Source organism: Ochotona princeps, chromosome 6 (assembly GCF_030435755.1).
Source record: "Ochotona princeps isolate mOchPri1 chromosome 6, mOchPri1.hap1, whole genome shotgun sequence".
NCBI classification, from domain to species: Eukaryota; Metazoa; Chordata; class Mammalia; order Lagomorpha; family Ochotonidae; genus Ochotona; species Ochotona princeps.
Window position 1 is genome coordinate 58,806,335 of NC_080837.1, and position 18,277 is coordinate 58,824,611.

Genomic DNA, 18,277 nt, shown 5'->3' on the forward strand with positions numbered 1-18,277 from the left:
TTCCTTGGGGTTTGGCCTTGGGGAGCTGGGTATGGCCCACATCCCAGACAGTCAGGATTGTCTGTTCCCAATGTTAGTTATTTAAAACAGTTAAGGTTCTAGTTTTTATGTTATTACATGCAGCTAATTCCCACAGCCTGGTTCTTTTACGTGAGCCGAAAACACCAGACGCAACGAGGTTTATTCCACTGGGGCAGGAATGGGACAGGGTGGTGGTAGAATGGTGAGGAAAAGGGGGATGAGGGCGGAATGGGAAGAGAGAGAGACAGAGCCACACCTGGGGGGCCTTTATGCCATTCAGGTGAGCCCACAAGGTGTGGGGGGGTGGGGATTGGGAGGAATTGAGGGCAGGCCCCAGGGGATTGGTGCCTGAGACTGTCACTAGTGATTGCCTAAGAATGATTGGAAAGTGGGTGGAGTTGGGGAAGGGGCTGGGAGATTGGGGGTGGGATTCTCAGGTGAAATGCCGGTTACGTCTGATTGGTGGATGGCTGGACTGGCGCGAATTTCCTGAGCTGAGAGGAAGAGGAAATGGCACTGGGTCCAAGGTGGGATAATCAAATAACTCCTTTCACCCATCTCAGCCCTGCCGACTTCCTTTGGTCCAGCAACTCAGTTATTTTCTTGCGCTAGATGGAGGAAATGTTATTAAAGAGATCGTCTTGTTCTTGTCCCAGTTGTTGTTGTCCTGAGTTCTTTGTGTTCTAGCAGGTTCCCAGCCTTTGAAACAGGGAAGCCGGAACAGTCCCTTGTTTGATCACTTTACTTCCTGCAGTGAAGCTTGTTGCTGGAGACCACAGCCAAACATAGTAGGGGTAAAGGGAGAATTCTAGGGAATTAGAGAGAAGCTTAACAAGATACTTCACAATCATCTCTTTAGCCTCTTAATTTGACAAATGAGGAGACAGTCTAAGAGGTAACTGATTTGCTAAGGCCATGCATAGTTAGTGGTGGAGCACAGAAACCAAACTCCGGGTATCCTATAGCTGCTGGTCTTATATTCTTTGACATTATGTATATTGTTGAGCAGTTTTGAAATTCTTATGAAGTTTAGATTCAACAATTCAGTTTATATGTACACACACATATTTCAACTGGATTTTTAAAGTACATTATGACTATTCTCATGAGGGTGTCTTAGCAAATCAATCATTTTAGATGTTAATTTTTTTTTAAAATCTCAGAGAGAGATCTTCCATCCACTGGTTTATTCCCTGAATGTGCACAACAGCAGTAACTGGGCCAAATCAAAGCCAGGAGCCCGGAACTCCATCCGGGTCTCCCACATGGGTGACGGGCATCCAAGAACCTGAGCCAGTTGCCCCCCAGGTACATTGGCAGGAAGCTGAATTGGAAGCATATACAGAGCTCAGTAGCAGGTACTCTGGTATGGGATGTGCATGTCCCAAGTGTCTCAGAGTGAACTTAAACTCCTGTGCCAAACACCCAGCTGTGAGGTTTTTCTTTTCTTTTCTTTCTTTTTTTTTTTTTTTGGCCAAATCCTTCAAGGGCACACACATTTATGCCTTTTGTTACACTTACTCGTTCAGTAGAAACATACGTAAAGTGTGTTTATTCTTTTGCATTTGTGATATGGTGATACCCCCAAGGTCTCACTGGATGAGAGAAGTGTTGCCCAACACCCTGTACCCAATTGTACTTTCGTTTTTTTCTTTATAATTTGTGTTTTCTCCTTTCGATTGAGCTAACAGTGGTCTCTGTTTTGCAAGCATTTCAGTCTGCTGGAAGTAGCCCCTCTCTCCTAACTCTTCTCTGAATGTCTTATTTCTATTCTGCTGTAGGTTAAGAAACTGGATAAATAAACCAGGTAATATTGTTTGTGGAGTGAGAGTAAATAGCCTCTAGGGAGGGCCTCAACTGCTTTCCTGTGGGAAAGTGTGGGAGCTTCCTTGGCACAGGTCTTGGCTGATCTCTTTTTCTTTGGGTCTAAGATTTTTTTTTTTATCTCCTGCTTCCTGTCACTGCTAGCTCCCTGAGGTGCTTAGTTGTCTGCACAGCGAATAAGTGAGCAAGAACTGCTTTTGTTCTTATTTTTCGTTGATCCAGAGACACTGTAAGCATCTGTATATATTTGCATTTGAGTAACTTAGCCCGTAGCTATTAACCAGTTCCCTTGCAAATCAGAAAAATAATAATAATAATAAATCCACAAACCACAGAATACCTTTGGAAGTCTGAATATTGAAGATGCAAACTCCATGGGTGTCCTCGGGGGCTGTTTGAACCACAGCTGTCAGTTTAAACAAAACTTCAAACCTGATTAAACTTTGGTTGGACCGGGTGCTGGTTTGAGAACTGGTTGGGCAGCTTTGCAAACTTCATTATGTCATTCTCCAGAAAACAAATAGAAATATTAATGCTTAGTACATGTGTTCTCTAAGTTAATTTTTATTGATTTTTGGAAAGTGGGGAACTGTTAGCTACACATGGGTTCATTGTAAAGTCTGTGAATCTTTTCACTTAGTTGTTATATAATAAAACTGAGGTGTTTCCCAGGCTCTGCCTCTCTGCTCCCCGCTCCCTGCTCTGCTGCTGCTTTCTTTTCTTTCTGTTTACTTTCTTTTTCTCTTAGTTTTCCTAAGTACTCTCTGGACAATTTGTAAGGTATTCTTAGTTTCCTGTCACTATTTATTTGGATTTTTTTAAAAAAGATTCATCTAATTTAAAATCTATTTATTTATTTATTTTAATTGGAAAGTATGATATATAGAGAGGAAGAGAAACAGAGAGGAAGAACTTCTGTCTGCTGATTCACTCCCCAAGTGGCTGTAACAGCCAGAGCTGAGCCAATCTGAAGCCAGGACCCAGGGGCTTTTTCCGGGTCTCCCGTGCAGGTGCAGGGTCCCAAGGCTTTGGGCTGTCCTCAGCTGCTTTCCCAGGCCCACAAACAGTAAGCTGAATGGGAAGTGGGGCTGCTGGAACATGAACTGGCACTCATATGGGATCGTGGCATGTGTAAGTCAAGAACTTTAGCCACTAGGCTACCATGCCAGAGAATTCTATTTTAATTGAAAGACATAGAGAGAGAGGAAGAGAGAAAGGTAGATGTCTCGCATCCCTCAGCTTCCTTCCCAAATGCCCACCATATCCAGAGCAGGCTTGTCCTGGGTCAGGCACCAGGGTCTGCATCCCGTCTGCCTTGTGTGAGACAGGAACTTAGGAATGGGGGTCACCATCTAATGTAGCAGTCACGCTGCCTCCTGAGACACTGGTATGTCATGTGGGTGCTGATTCGTGTCCTGGCAGCTGCACCCCTTGCTGTCCAGCTCGCTCCTAATGGCCTGGGAAAGCAGTGGAGGATTCCAAGTGTCTGGGCCCCCTGCCTCCCATGTGGGAGACACAAATGAAACCTCTGGTTCCTGACTTCAACCTGTGAATCGGTGGATGGAAGACTGTCTTGGTCTCTCCTGCTTCTGACTTTCAAATAAATAATTACATCTCTTTTATGTTATCTAAGTGTTTTGAATGATTTACTTAAGGTGAACAGATCTCATATATCTCACAGTACGGGTTTAGGAAGCATGTAACGATGCTTCCCACCCAAACCTCCTTACACCCCATGTTCCCCACCTAACCTTCCTCCGATTTTTAAAGGTTTGCCATGGCATACTTTAAGTTCACTTCAAAATCACAAGGTTAGCACTCCATCAAGCAAAGAATTCCACAAACAGAAAAAACACTGGTGCTGAAGAGTACAGGCAAAGGTTGTAAGCAAGAATCAAATCCTCAGACTGTCAATTCAGCTCATGTAGATTACATCTTTTTGCACACTGTGCATTTGCAGCCACAGATCAAGGGAACCATGTAGCTGTCGTTTTGGGACTGCTCTTGCCATCATGCACATTGGTCTACAGTCGCATCTTCTCTGTTGCAGAAGACAATAATGTTTCTTTTTGCTTGTTTTAAAAATATATAATCATTCTAAAATAATTATAATAACAACAAAATAAATAAATAGTAAATCGACACAGATTTGCACACATAGGGGATCATCACTCCTCTTCTTCCTCCCCCTCATCTTCATCTCTCCCTGTATGTCCCTCTCATTTGTCTCCAGGTTACCACAATGGTGGCGTACTTATTCATTTTAGTGTTACAGGCTTAACTTTCTGATATGTAAAGGTATCATGAGGTTATAAATGAAGGAAAAGGAAGAAAAGTTACATAATGTAAAAGTGTAATTAAAAATATTAATAGGAATTCTATTATTCAGGAGGAAAGATGCATACTATACATATCTGTTATTTCCCAGGATGCTTATCTCTCTAGAGTTTATAGGTTTTTTTTTGTTTGTTCTGTGTATTAGTTGTAGCATATCAGATATTTGTGTTTTTGCGACTGGCTCATTTCACTAGGTGTAATGATTCCCAGCTGGGTCTGTTCTGTTGCAAATGGTAAGACTTGATTATTATTATTATTTTTTTATCGGTGAGTAGCATTCCATGAAGTAAATGTAATTTTTCTCCTGTCTCTCCCTGTCTCTGACTTTCACATAAATAAATACATTTTTTTAAAAGAAATGTGGAGCATCTTGGGCTCAGTCTGGCGCTGTAATGTAAGATGTAGGTGTCTCAAGCAGCGGCTTCAAACTGCACCACAGTGCGCATAGTCAGGCTTGTCCTTCCTAGAAACACTGCACCACAATGCGCATAGTCAGGCTTGTCCTTCCTTCTTTTGCATTTTTTTTCTCTCCCTCTCTTCCTTCTTCCTTTGCTCCCTTGCTTCCTTTCTAGTCTACCTTTAAAATTTTTACTTGTATCTTTGGGTTATTTATGAATTTTTCTTTTGTAAATGTTTATCGGATAACCCCAAGATATCAAATATTAGGGACATTTAATTCCCTATGTATGTTTTAATATAAAAGGAACATTTCTCTGTTTAAGTTGTTTGAGGAGGACTTAAGTAAAGAGCGCCAAACTAGGGTTGAGTCAGGGTCAGTGCATGAGCTGTGGAAAAACAAGCTGTACAGGCAGGCAGTGGTCAGTATGTAGTTGTGCAAAGGAGTTAGGAAAGGGTTAGGGTTAGGGTTAGGGTTAGGTTTGATGCTGAAGGCATCTGGATAAAACTGAAGAGCTTTGACCAAGAGGATGAGTTGATAAAATTGATGTTTTAGAAACATTCTGGAGGCAGTGCCACTCAGATTAGTGGGAAACAAGAGTTAGAAGACCTAATCTGGAAAGAAATGAAGCTGTGTGACTTAAGGCAGGGACAGTGTGGCTGGAGAGCAGAGCACAAATTACACAGACATTCAGAGATGCTCAGGTGATGAACTTAACGTTTGATGGGGGTGATGACAGGCAGCCATTCACTCAGCCATGTGCAGTCACCACGTGAAAGGGAAAATTGATCCAATCCGTGAGCTAATGGGGTTCAACTTAGTCCGTTGTAGCAGGTTGAGTGATGGTGAAGAGAAGATCAAAGAATAATTTGCAGTAAAATTGGCGGTGGTAGAAAAAGAAATTGGACTGCAGCAGCAAGAGGTTATGTGAGGATTTTCTTTTATATGAAAGTGTTTATAAGTTGACAGTGATGGGAGGAAAGACATAGTTTGGGGTAGAGGAGGGAGAGATTGAGGGTGGGTGGGAGGAGGAAGCAGAGAGAGAGAGGCAGAGTGGAAGAGAGAGAGGAAGAAGGAAAGATTTTGACGTCACCCTGTGACATTCTGGGCTCCTGGTGTTGGCCATGCCCAGCCACAGCCGTGAGTGGGTAGGAGCTTCTCGTGCTTTCTCTCCCCCGACCCCTCTCTCTACATCTGCCTTTCAAATAAAGTGAAAATAAATCTGAAAAATTTGAAAAAGAAAGAATAAATAGCTTGTTTTGGATTTTTTAAAATAAAAGATTTATTTATTTGTACTGAAAGGCAGATATACAGAGAGGAGGAGAGAGAGAGAGGAGGAGAGACAGAGAGGAAGATCTTCTGTCCGATGATTCACTCCCCAAGTGGCCGCAATGGCTGGAGCTGAGCCAATCCAAAGCCAGGAGCCTCTTTCGGGTCTCCCACATGGGTGCAGGGTCCCAAGGCTTTGGGCCATCCTTGACTGCCTTCCCAGGTCACAAACAGGGAGCTGGATGGAAAGTGGAGCTGCTGGGACTAGAACCAGTACCCATATGGGACCCTGGTACGTTCAATGCGAGGACTTTAACCACTACGTTACCATGCCGGGCCCTTTTTTGGATATTTTTGGTCATATTTTAAGTTCTTTATTTTGACCAAAGTAATGCAAGGTTAAAAAGTCTATATAGTGCTAGAATTATAAAAATACTTCATTGTCCCAGTCTTTCCATATGTTTTATTTCTTCCCACTCCCACAGAAATAACTTTTCTATTAGCTGTTTCATCCTATATATTTTACATTTCTAAATTGTCTTTTAATTCTGACATATTCTCCTTTCTCTGGCATATTTTTGCCTGTTGATTTTCTATATAGAATATAACATTTGTTGCTTCTACTGCCACCCACCCCAAAGCACGTATTTATCTTTCCACCATAATCATAATTTTATGTGTTCACAGTATTCAGCCTAGTCACCAGAGTTAAGATTTCCTCTTTTCAAGTCACTGTTTATAACTAGAGTTAATGATGGCAAGCGGTTTTCTCCTGTTTCTTTCCCATTGCTTAATTTTCTATGTGTATGTCGCTGTTATTCCTAAACTCTTTATAGAAGTGTAAATGCCTTCTTAATAAATTCAGACACATCAAGAAGATGTGGCTGCTGCTGTTGGGGCTTTGGGTCTCGAGCTGTGGTCAGGATTGACTGCCCTCTGAGCTGCTGTTCGGCTCTGGCCCTGAGCGCTGCTCTGTCTATGGATTGGATCCTGTGGCTTTTTCTTGGTTTGCTACGAACAAGATAAGTGAGACCTAGGAAGTACACTTTTTTTTTCATCTTGGAAGACTGAAACTTTTATTATTTTACCTCCTCTCTAAATAATAATTTGCCCAACAGTAGGCTTGCCAGGTGGGAAGTGATTTTACCCATTTTGAAATTTTGGAAGTGTCCTTGACATCTGTGGTTGCAGGTGAGGAAGCCCAAGTGGTTCTCTTTTCTTTATGTGCTGAACTGAACCCAGGAACCAGCAGGTTCTTCCAGATTTCCCACTTGGACGCAGAATCCCAAGGCTTTGGGACGTCCTCAGTTGCTTTCTCAGGCCATAAGCAGGGAGCTGGAAGGGAAGTGCAGTAGCTAGGGCATAAATTGCCAGCCATATGGGGTATTGGCTCTTGCAAATAGAGGAATAGACAGTTGAGCTATTGCTCTGGCTGCCTGTAGCTTCTTATTTAGTATCGAAGTATTCTTTCCTGCTAGCATAGTTTAATGCTGGCTGTCTCCTGTGGTGAGGGAGAGACTGGTGGCATGGAGGGGAAATTGATCCCATTTGCACACTGACTTTGGGAGTCTGGTCTCCAATCACCAAAACTCTCTGAAGTTCTATGGAAAAACTTGTTCTGCTTTGGGGTTTTCATCTTGTCAAAATGTGATTACCCCTCACAGACAGTCATTAGTAGAATTCTAAAAGATATTTGCATGCTTATTATTTGTTAATATGTGCCTTATTTATTTATGTAGTGTCAGCTTAAAACATGCGTTACAATAAGCCATAAGAGTAGCTGTCTTGCTGAATACATTTGAAAATTCTTACTATCAAATCATGTCCAAAATATATTTATTTCTAATTAGAAGAATAGGTTAAATGATGCCTGGATGCTTTTCAGAAACACTCTTGTCATTAGGATGACGTTAGATACAGCTCTAAGCAAAATGGAAGTTGGAATTGATAGATTTTTTTTTTTTTTTTGCTCAGAGGCTAAAGCTGTTCAGGGTTAAATCATTTTTTCTCCTTTCAAATTTACTCTCATAAATTTAAGAGAAATCATGGATGATATCTAGACAAAATTTTTCTAAGTAGTAACACTCCCAGAAACATAGGCAAATCAAAAGACATAAGTCACTGAAAAATGTCTTTTTTAATAATTAAAAAATGTTTGACTTTTTTGAAAGGCACTTTTACAAGGAGGGGGAGAGAGGAAATTTCCATTTGATGATTCCAAATAGTCGTTGTAGTTGGGACAACGTCAGGTTGAAGCCAGGAGCCCGGAAGTACTTGGGCTGTCATCTGTTGCTCTCTCCAGAGAACATGAACAGGAAACTGAACTGGAAGTGTGAAATCAGCCCTTTAACTATTTGCATTTTAAGCTATTCCCAGAAATCTTGCAATAAAATCTCATGTTTTAATTTCTGTGTTGCTGCCTTTCTACCATGCTGTGAATGAGTCATGAGATCTTGAGTTTACAGGGGGTGAAAAGTCAAACAGTTTTAATCTTTCTTTTCAGAACTACCTTTGTGTAAATTTGAGGTAAGCTTCCTTTCTCTTGAACTTTCTGCCATATCGGTAATGAAGGCACGTGATATGCCTGTTTTAGATTTTTATTTTCCCAACAGCTCCTCCCAACCTTATTCAACATGACTCAGCAGCGTGAGGGAGCCCCAAATACTTTGAACAGGGACCAACAGGGGATAATGAATTAAGGCTATGGATTCCCAAGAAGCACAAAGGCATTCAGAAACATGAATCTGACACCACCCCCACCCCCGAGTACGCCATTCATGGGCACAACGGAGGGTTTTTGCTACACTAATCACTGCACTTTGTTGTCCACACTTGAAGGCTGTGCAGCTTCAGACTCATAACCACATTGCTCGACTTCCATTTATTTTCTTAAATCTGTTAAGTTGGAATGGTAATAGCAACCACCATATGGATTTGTTCAGTTAAAAAATGTTTAGAGAGTGTTTACCAGTGCCTGCTGCACCAAAAGCACCTAATGGCTGTCAGTTCTAATAGCACATAGTCCACTGTTTTGCTGTTCTACTATTGAGTATCTAGCCTTTGGGGCAACTCAGATTTTTTTTTTTTGTTTTTGAAAACAACTATATGACACTTAATCTAATGTCTTGGGAATATAATGCTCAGATGAATGAACCCTTTGAGTGCAGTAAAATCACCCAAGGTCAGGAATCCAGGTGTATTAGTGAAGAAAGCAAACTTTCTTTGGTAGATGGCAAACTGTTTCTGAAAGCATTCCTCAAAAATATTCCACAGATGCAGAAGAAAGCTTGGGGCCTCCAAAACGGATTTGTTTAAAGCAGTTGGCAATCTTGAGGGAACGAAGAAGTTTCCCCTGTGTTAAATGCTTGTGAAACATTTTTGAACAACTACTGTTTGCCAGATGCCACAGTAGAGTCCTTGCCCTAGGTGATGTGGTAAGAAAGACATGCTTCAAACACTAGGCAATTTGGCAAGGTTGGCATTGTGTCGTGTGTGCCGATCCAGGTGTGTGTTGTGAGTATGATGTGCCGAATGGGTGACTGTAGTGGGAGATAGCTGTTTATGTTTTGGTAGCCAATTTAAGAGTTTGGTGATGAGTTGAGTGAGGGAGGTGTGGGAAGGTGGCCCCTCCTTTCCATCACAGCTTCAGCTTTGTCATTCCAGAGTTAGGACCAGGAAAGAGCCAGCTTCTTGGAATCTGTAATCACTAGGGGTGACTGATCTCAAAAGCATATCCAATAGTATAAATGCATGAAGGCATCCATGTCCAGTACAACGGATATGCTGGAGGAATAATAAGTTATGAGCGAATGGCATCTCAATTAGAATGGTTTTCAACAGCCTCAAGAGTTTGGAACTTTTTACTAAAAATAAAAGAGACTGCATTTCCCTTTCCCCAAATAAAGAAGTACACTTACCTACCTGTGCAGATGGGGGGGTATTTGGGAAGAGAACTGAGTGAGAGACAAGTTTAAACATGGATATTGAGTTAAGAAAGTTTCAGTGTCTGTGGGAGACCAGGTATTCCATTATGAATAGTATGAACACCTATAAAGGAAAAAAAAAATCATTAAGATTTGTGAATTGAAAATTACTTGAGATGCTAGTTGTCATTAGGTAACCTTTTTTTCACAGATGAAAATTGAATAAAATAGTGTTTTGATTTGTAAAAATATAATCAAATTGCAGTAGAGAAGAGTAAAGTAATTGGTTAATCCTTTTAGGCATAAGTTCTAAATTGATAAAATCAGTGTACCCCATGTAGTATTTATGGAGATAGTATGATTTCTTTTTGTTGTTGTTGTTGTTGTTGGAATATGTAACTACCCTTAATTCAAGGATGAAAATTTATTTATTTGGTCCTCTTCAGAAATGCATTTATTCCATAGAATGGTGATTTAGCTTTTAAGTTAGTTATACCTACAACAGGGGGTGGCTAAATTTTTCCCATAAAGGGCTAAATAAAAAATAATTTCATAAAAAATGAAAACAAATCTTTTAAAAAAATAGTTTCAGTTCTATCGAACACAAGGCAAAAATCAAGGCTAGTATATACATATCTATATAATAATAAAAAAAGCAGATTTCCACACATTTTTTTGTTGGTGACATTTTTAAAAAAATTATTAATGTATGTTGAAATCTGAATTTAATCTTATTTAATTATAAAAAAATACATTTAAAAGTATGAAGACCATTAGCTAATGGACTGAACAAAACTAAAGCAAATGGATAGAGGCCCAGGTTTGGCCTTTCCCTCTGCTGCCTCCTTGCTTACATTATTCGGTGAAACAGTCTGTCAGTGGTTTCATGTGGTCATCATGCCTCTCTCTTTTGGACAGAGAGAGTGAGCGAGGGCTGTTTTTAGTTGTTACTTGAAAGTGTGTGTGGAGTGATAGGGGGTGATGGTGGGGGAATTTTGAGTTTGTCTTATCTTTTGGTTTTGTGATTTTAGAAAAGCAGTGGATAAGAAAAAGGTATGACAAAGTGTATTTCACCATCATTTTGGAAATATATACAACATAAAATGATTTTGGAAACTGAAATGACCTATTTGAAGATACATGTGTATTTCCACTTTAAATATTGGGTCTTAGTCTCATAAAACAGTAACCATGTTAATGCACCTTTAGATTTATTTTTGAAATACTATTTGTGATTATAAATTTCAGTATTTATAGGTTTTGTTCATCTAAATCCCTAATGCCGCTGCCCATACTATCAAATTCAAGCTCTGCTACTTTATTTATGCCAATTACATCGACAAAAGGTTCAAGACACTAACATAGATAGGATTTTGAGAAATGAGCAATGAGACTTTCGACAGTCTCAGAAAATCTGAGAATTTCAGGATGGAAGGTTAATGTGGAGTTTCAGGGATTAGGTTTGCAAATCAGCACTTAATTTGCAAATTACTACCTTGCAAATTTAACCTTGAACGTTTTGTCTAAGGAAAAGGGGCAAAATGAGGTTAAAGAAAGCATGCCCATGGGGGCTATAGATTTCCTTAAAAATGTTTGGCTTGGTGTGGTGAGATGGTCACACTGTAATGTTGAACCGGGAACTGAGGCTGGCCTGGACCGCTGTGGACTCAAGCTTGTCATCTCAGGCACGCTCCAGAGGCCTTGGCTTCAATAACGTACCTCGGTGTCTTCCATCAGCATGCACATTTGAACCTATGGTGGCTAAATGGTCCTATGAAGGTTGTTTTTAGATCACCTGTCTATATTATACTATAACTTAGCAAGGTATCAGTGATTTCCGGGGTTTTAAATGGTAGGTCCTGTGGAGGGGTGGGGGCGGGAATGGCTGGGCAGGGCTGTGCTTCTTGCAGCTCTCTCCATCCGCCTTTACGTGCCTGGGACATACCCCACAGAACTGTTTTATGGGCTGGCACTCAGGTCTGTGCTTGTTTGGCAGTGGGGTCTTGCCACTTCTGAGAAAGCAAAAGGCACTGATGATAGTGTTAATCTTCCAGCCCCATCACCTCCTACAGCAGTTTCCCAGGGCAGGGTGCTCTGCACGCTGGAGAACTTTCTTTAGCTTTCTTGTCCCCCTGTCCATGGGCTGTCATTGTGAGAGGCAGAGGCTCCCATGGGAGATGTGGAAAGAAGAAATGAGTAATAATAGCCTCAAAATTTGTTTGTTCTCCATGTGCTCTTCCTGGTCCTATCTGTAATCTGTCACTTGGAGGGCACAGGTGGGAAATGGGCACCGTGCGTCACGAGAGGATCTAGTAAGTCTGCTTTCACTAAGAGACTGTTATAACACTCCCTGCTTCCTGGTCCTGTGCTTCTTTGGTCCTTCCGCTACTGATCCTGTGAGTCATGGCCACCATTCATGGCGTTACATGTGGTGATAATCCCTTCTCATGCTCTTGAGAGCCTTGACCAAATCTCTCACCAACCTGGATAAACTAATTGCTTCTGCCCAGAGATTAGCTTTCTTTCTTCAGAAATTATCAAGGCATGAGCAGGAAACTAAGGATGTAGATAATGCAATATCAGGTTCAGCGGATTCATATGCACAAATTGAATATTATGATTTCCTTTCTGAATTTAGCAGCTGGGTGTCAGGGATACCATCTTAGACAACCAGGTAAATACACACAAGAGGTTTAATCACTGTTCCTACCAAGGAAGAAGAGGTGTGGATGGGGAATGAGGGAATCAAGATGAAGGTATCATTCATTCTAATCCTGATGGATTACAGGAGATCGCAAGTGTGTAGCTATTCCAGGGAAGATAAGAGGTCTGAAAATTTGTCTATGAAATTTTTCTCCATTTGGAATGCTTTTTGAATCCACTGATGCATTTAGATCCTACCTTTCTCTTAGTATTTTAAGATAGTACTGCCTTTTATTCTATGTCTATTTCATCCCCTCTCTCTCTTTTCCACTTCCTAGATACAAATTTCCTTTGTGTGTCTTACAATATGCATTATTTTTATTTCTGCACCTACTAGCTTATTTATTCATCTAGTCTGTGTCTATCTGATCAAAATCAAGTGTTATTCATCTGTTTGTTAGCAGGATGGATCAAATGAATGCTGAGTGTATTTTATAAAACACAATTTGCAATCAAGATTGTCTTTTGCCTTTTTATTCTGCAGATCTCCTGATATAATTCCTTGAATGTAGTGATCACTCTAGAAGTAAATATTTGTTGAATGATGCAAATAAAAATATGCTTACTTTTTGTTAGAAAAGTTTACTGGTTTGAAAGGCAGAGTCTCAAGCGCTGATCTGAAGCCAGGAGCCTGAGCTTCTTCCAGGTCTCCCACATGGGTGCAGGGACCTGATAATGGACCATCTTCTGCTGCTTTCCCAGGTGTATCAGTAGGGAACTGGATAGGAAGTAGAGCAGCCAGTTCTTGAACAAAGGTTAATTGGGATGCTGGCACCACAGGTGGCAGCTTTACTTGCAAAGCCACTGTTACCTCTGTTTATAATTGGATAGCTCTTGGAGTTAGAACCTGCTCATAATCATTGTGCTTAAGTATGCTGCTTTACATTTTGAAAACCTCATAGTTTCATTTTTATTGCTCTGGTGAGACTGTAAACTTCTTGAGGGAAACAGTATTGATCTATAGTTTGCTTGTCTTCTGCAGTAGAAATGGCAAGGGGTGAAGAATGGTGAGTTGTGCAACCATATGCTTCATTATGTAATGGAAATGTCTTTTTATGATTGTTTCTGTTTTAGGAAACCTGGTCTGAATAAGCGTTTTCATGAATGTCTAAATGCTACCTCCCCATTCCTCGTCGACAAAACCAGTTATGTATTGTATGTGAGAAGGTTGTGAGTCTTTGGGATTTAGGGATTGAAAGTTGTGGTTTGGATAAGATTTTACTGCCCGCTTCATACAAATGTATACACTCCAAAGCTGTGGTTTGGTGGTGCCTATGGAGCAGAGAGTCTAGCTTTGGTGTCCTCGAGTGATGTCTTTGGGAAGTGACAGTAGAGTCTACCTTTGGTGTCCTCGAGTGATGTCTTTGGGAAGTGACAGTTGTATTGGGTTACTGGGGTGGGCTCCCCATGATGGAGTCAGGGGGCTTTCTATGGGTAGAGTGTGGTCCCTGGGCATCCCTGCTTCCTGGCTCAGAGGGTGACCATCACCCTGCACCTGCTCTGCATTGCCAGCCTTCACTGTCACCAGATGCCAGACCCATGGGCTTGTCTGACCATGGTTTGCAAAACTCTAAAAGCAGGAACAGAAATAAACTGTTCTCTTTTCTGAGACCCCCTTGCAGGTATTTATTACCATAACATAATGTCAAGGCAATACACACATTGTCTGTGTTTGTGGCAAAGAGTGCCCGTCAGATGCGCGATATTAGAAGTAGTGGGAATCTTCCATGAAATATAATGATTCTGTGTTTCAGGAAATATTGTATCTCCTGAATATGCTTAAAGAATGGGTTGTATTCTGTCAGGAGTTTGTGGAAAAGATGCCATATACAGATAGTGCCAGTGGCAATTCTGGTGTTTAAATTTACATAGCAGCCATTCAAATTCTGTTTTCTCTGAAATCACATTTTTCAAAACCGACAATTCTGCTGCATACAGGACCTAGGCATCAAGAACAATCATATGCAGTGTTTAATGAAAAAAGTCAAAGGAGGTAAGTATTATGCAAAACAGCGCTGACACATTCTTGGTCCTGTTAGCTGGATCCTACCGGCCAGTGCCATAGAGTTTTGCCTGCGGGAAGCAAGAGGAAGTCAATGCAAATTGGGACTGTTTCTCAAGAAGGTAACCTGTGTGGAGAAGTATTTGTCTAGGGCCATGAAATATCTTTTCATTCCTTCTTTCTGAAACTTGGGTTTCAGGTAAGGTTTTTGAAGGTGGTGTGACTTGTGCTGATACCATGAAGAGGTACCTACGCGGAATGCTCTTTTGGTGCATGTCACTGTGGCCTGTGTTTCGTAGGAAAACATGGACTGTGTGGTTCTGAGTAAGGGAAGTTGTTCTCCCCATCTTTTTTCATAATGACTGAAAAAATACGGGACCTGTGTAGTTGGCCAGGGAACACTGGTGCTTCTGTGGCTGATCCATCTGCTTGAAGCAGAAAACCCTGTGCTCTGTTTGTTTTGAATACTACACAGTACCCTTTAGGGCTCAAAGCTCTGGTTTCAGTGTCTGTGAAATTTGGACTTCCTTCACATTTTACTAGTTTTTTTAAGTACTCTGACATTTTTGGCTTCTGAGTTAGGTGCCACATGTGGAAACTTTGCTGTGAAATGCATCAAAAACGTATGCAGGGCTGTGAAACAGGACTCCTCACAGCTTTGCATGTTTAAATTATTTATGCAGTTTAAAAAAATTGTTTCACACTTTGCAGCACATTGTGAGAAATGAAGAAATATGCCACCACCTATGGTTTATGGCTCATGGATATAGGTTGGAGTCAATGCATGTTAGATAAAACTTGAGCTCTGTTTCTAAAATAATTTGTTCTTTGTCTCAAATCCAAGAAGTCTAATTTTTGCCTCAGTAATTTTATAAATTTCCCCTCACATTTTGAAAAATATTTATTTTGTTTTTATTTGAAAGTCAGAGTTACAGAGAGGACACTCTTCTGTTTGCTGCTTTGCTACCCAAATGACTATAGTGGCCAGAGCTGGCCCAGTCCAGTTCAAAGCCAGGAGCCAGGAGCCAGGAGCTTCTTCTGGGTCTCCCATGTGGGTACAGGGGCCCAAGTACTTGGGCAATCTTTAACTGTTTCCCCCGGTGCATTCGTAGGGTGCTGAATAAGACGTAGAGCAGCTGGGACTCGAACCTGCACCCATATGGAATGTCAGCACCAAAGACAAAACTTAATGTTCTATACCATTTCCCTGTTTCAACAAATTTCTTTCCTTTTATTTGAAAATTATTTCTTCTAGGGCCAGGTGCAATGGTTCAGTGGCTAAATCCTTGCTTTGCCTGTTCTGGAAGCCCATATGGCATTGGCTCATGTACTGGCTGCTTTACTTCCCTTCCAGCTCCCTGCTTGTGGCCTGGGAATGCAGCAGACCATGGCCCAAAAGCACTGGGACCCTACACCTCTATGGGAGACCTGGAAGAAGCTCTTGACTACTGGCTTTGGATGGGCTCAGCTCTGGCCATTGCGACTGCTTGGGGAGTGAACCAGTGGATAAAAGATCTTTTTGTCTCTCCTCTCTACATTTGTCTTTCCAATACAAAAATATAAATCTTTAAATGAAATTATTTCTTTAAGAGACAGATAACACACACACACAGACATATGCATGTACACACAGATACACAAGTACAGCATGATGGGAGGTGCAGGAGAGCGCTTCCATTTGTTGGCTCCCTTGCAATGACCAGGCTTGCAATGGTCCAGGAGCCAGGAACTCAATCCAGGTCTCCCATGTGAGCGGCAGGGATATAGTTTTAATTTCTTCAAATATCAGTGATGTGGTTAATTCCTTTCTTATATGATTATGGAAAAGGTACAAGTTCTTTTGTACTAAATGAACTTACGTTTTGAAAAAATTGATTACAATTTGTTTTTTTCCATCTTCTGTTTCACTTCCCACATGTCTGCAGCATCTGGGTTAGGCCAAACCAAAGTCAGGAGCCTGGAACCCAGTGTAGGTTATCCATGCAAGCCGTCAGTACTGCCTCTGAGGGTTCACTGTAGCAGGAAGCCAGATCAGGAGTGATGAGTCAAGCCTGAAACCAGGTACTCTGATAAGGATGCAGGTGTGCCAGGTAGTAGCTTAGCCACTGCACCAAACTCCTGACCTTCTGTTTTTTTTTCTTTTTTTAAAAAAATTTATCTTTTATTTGTTTGAATGGCAAAGTTATAGAGACAGGAAAGGCATTTTAATTGCCTAATCAAATATCCACCCTCTTTTCTTGGTAGTGTCCTTTTATGCATTAAAGTTTAACATTTTGTTTATTTTAAATTTAGTTCTCTTTTACCTAGGTTTTATTTTGTTGCTTAGGCTTTTGGTGCCATTTATTTTATTTACACTTATCATTATTCAAACTACTTTTTTAACCAACAGTGATTATATGTATTTACAGGATAGTTGTTGTATTTCAATGGATGTGCACCATGTGTGATGATCAAAGCAGGGTAATACACACTTCCCCTTGTTTGGTATTACTTTATGGTTGGAGGCTTGGAGCATCTTTTTTCTCTCTTTCCAGATACTAGGTTATTGTGAACTATAGTCATTTCACTAGGCAGTGTAACACTGGAAACTCAACTCCTTCAATCTAAGTCTTGGTACCCATTATCCAAATTTCTCCTGTCTGCTCAAACCCTACTTACATGTGATAATCACCATGCTGTGTTCAGATGGAAGGCTTTGTTTGTTTTAGCTCCCTTTAATAAAAGAGAACATTCAGTATTTGTCTTTGTTTAGCTAGCTGGCTGATGTCACTTAACCTGGTGTCTTTCAGTTCCATCTATTTTTTTTTTTTTCGCATTGACAGAGTTTCATTCTCTTTTATGGCCAAATAGTATTCCATTGTGTGTATATTCCATGTTTTCTTTATCCACTTAAAGCCGTGGTGGACAAGTTGATTCCATCTCATGGCTATTGTGAAGAGTCCTGTAATAAATGTGATGGTGTTGGATAATGGTTTGAAAATATTTTTGCCTTTCTCTTGGTTGTCTCTTCACTGAATTTAGTATGATATGTAGGCATCCCAAATGGCCTGTTATCCACTGTGTCAAACACTTGCCCCTGGATTAAATTTTAATTTTGATCTTATTTTTCTTGTGCAGTGTTACACATAACCTAATATCACCTGTCTTATTAAATCAATAATATATATCATGACTAGCAATAGACAAAAGTATTTTGTGTGTCTTGTTACTGTGTATTGACTAGCTGCTATTCTTAGTGCATAGTTCTCATTTACTGAATAACTGGATAGCATTTTGATGTGTTGAATAATGTGCCTCAGTGATTTATAAAATCAGCCTCACTTTGTTTCTTTTTCCCTTTCAAGGATATGACTTTAACAGGAAAAATGCATCTCAAAGCATCTCAGACACAAGCAGAAACACTTCATCCGCAAGCAGAGCAAGGATTAGAGAGAGTTGTTGAGGTACCTAAAATGGTAAAGTCTTTAATAAAAATCTTCTTTGCCTATATTAAAGTAACATCTTGCTTCTTGTTACTTGGATGTTTACACAGAGAGTTTCCAAAGTATTTCCTCTGTTCTATTTTAAAGGTGTGTTGAACAGTAAGCACCACATTGAGAGGCCCGTATGTTTTGGCTCATTGCTACCGGCTGTCAGAGCCTCTGAGCAAAGGCCCCAAATTCTCTTCAGAAAGGGAATGTTCTAACAACCTCTCTGGTTTGGACACATTCAAATCTAGAAGACTGTCAGAGAAAGAAAAGTTCTTATATTTCAAGAAGGCCTCACTTTAATTTGTAATTAGAAGAATTGTGACGAGCTTCA

At 40.6% G+C, this 18,277-nt stretch overlaps 1 protein-coding gene across 2 annotated transcripts in view; it reads left to right on the forward strand.

The window, feature by feature from the left end:
* The window catches only part of TTC6 (tetratricopeptide repeat domain 6), a 152,556-nt gene that overhangs the window by 20,821 nt on the left and 113,458 nt on the right, over nt 1–18,277 (forward strand). Inside the window, exon 2 of one of the 2 annotated variants that reach the window (XM_058666358.1) lies at nt 17,821–17,931. In XM_058666358.1, the coding sequence (XP_058522341.1) occupies nt 17,821–17,931 (111 nt within the window). The remainder of the gene's footprint in view (nt 1–17,820; nt 17,932–18,277) is intronic. The other variant, XM_058666360.1, reaches the window with a different exon arrangement.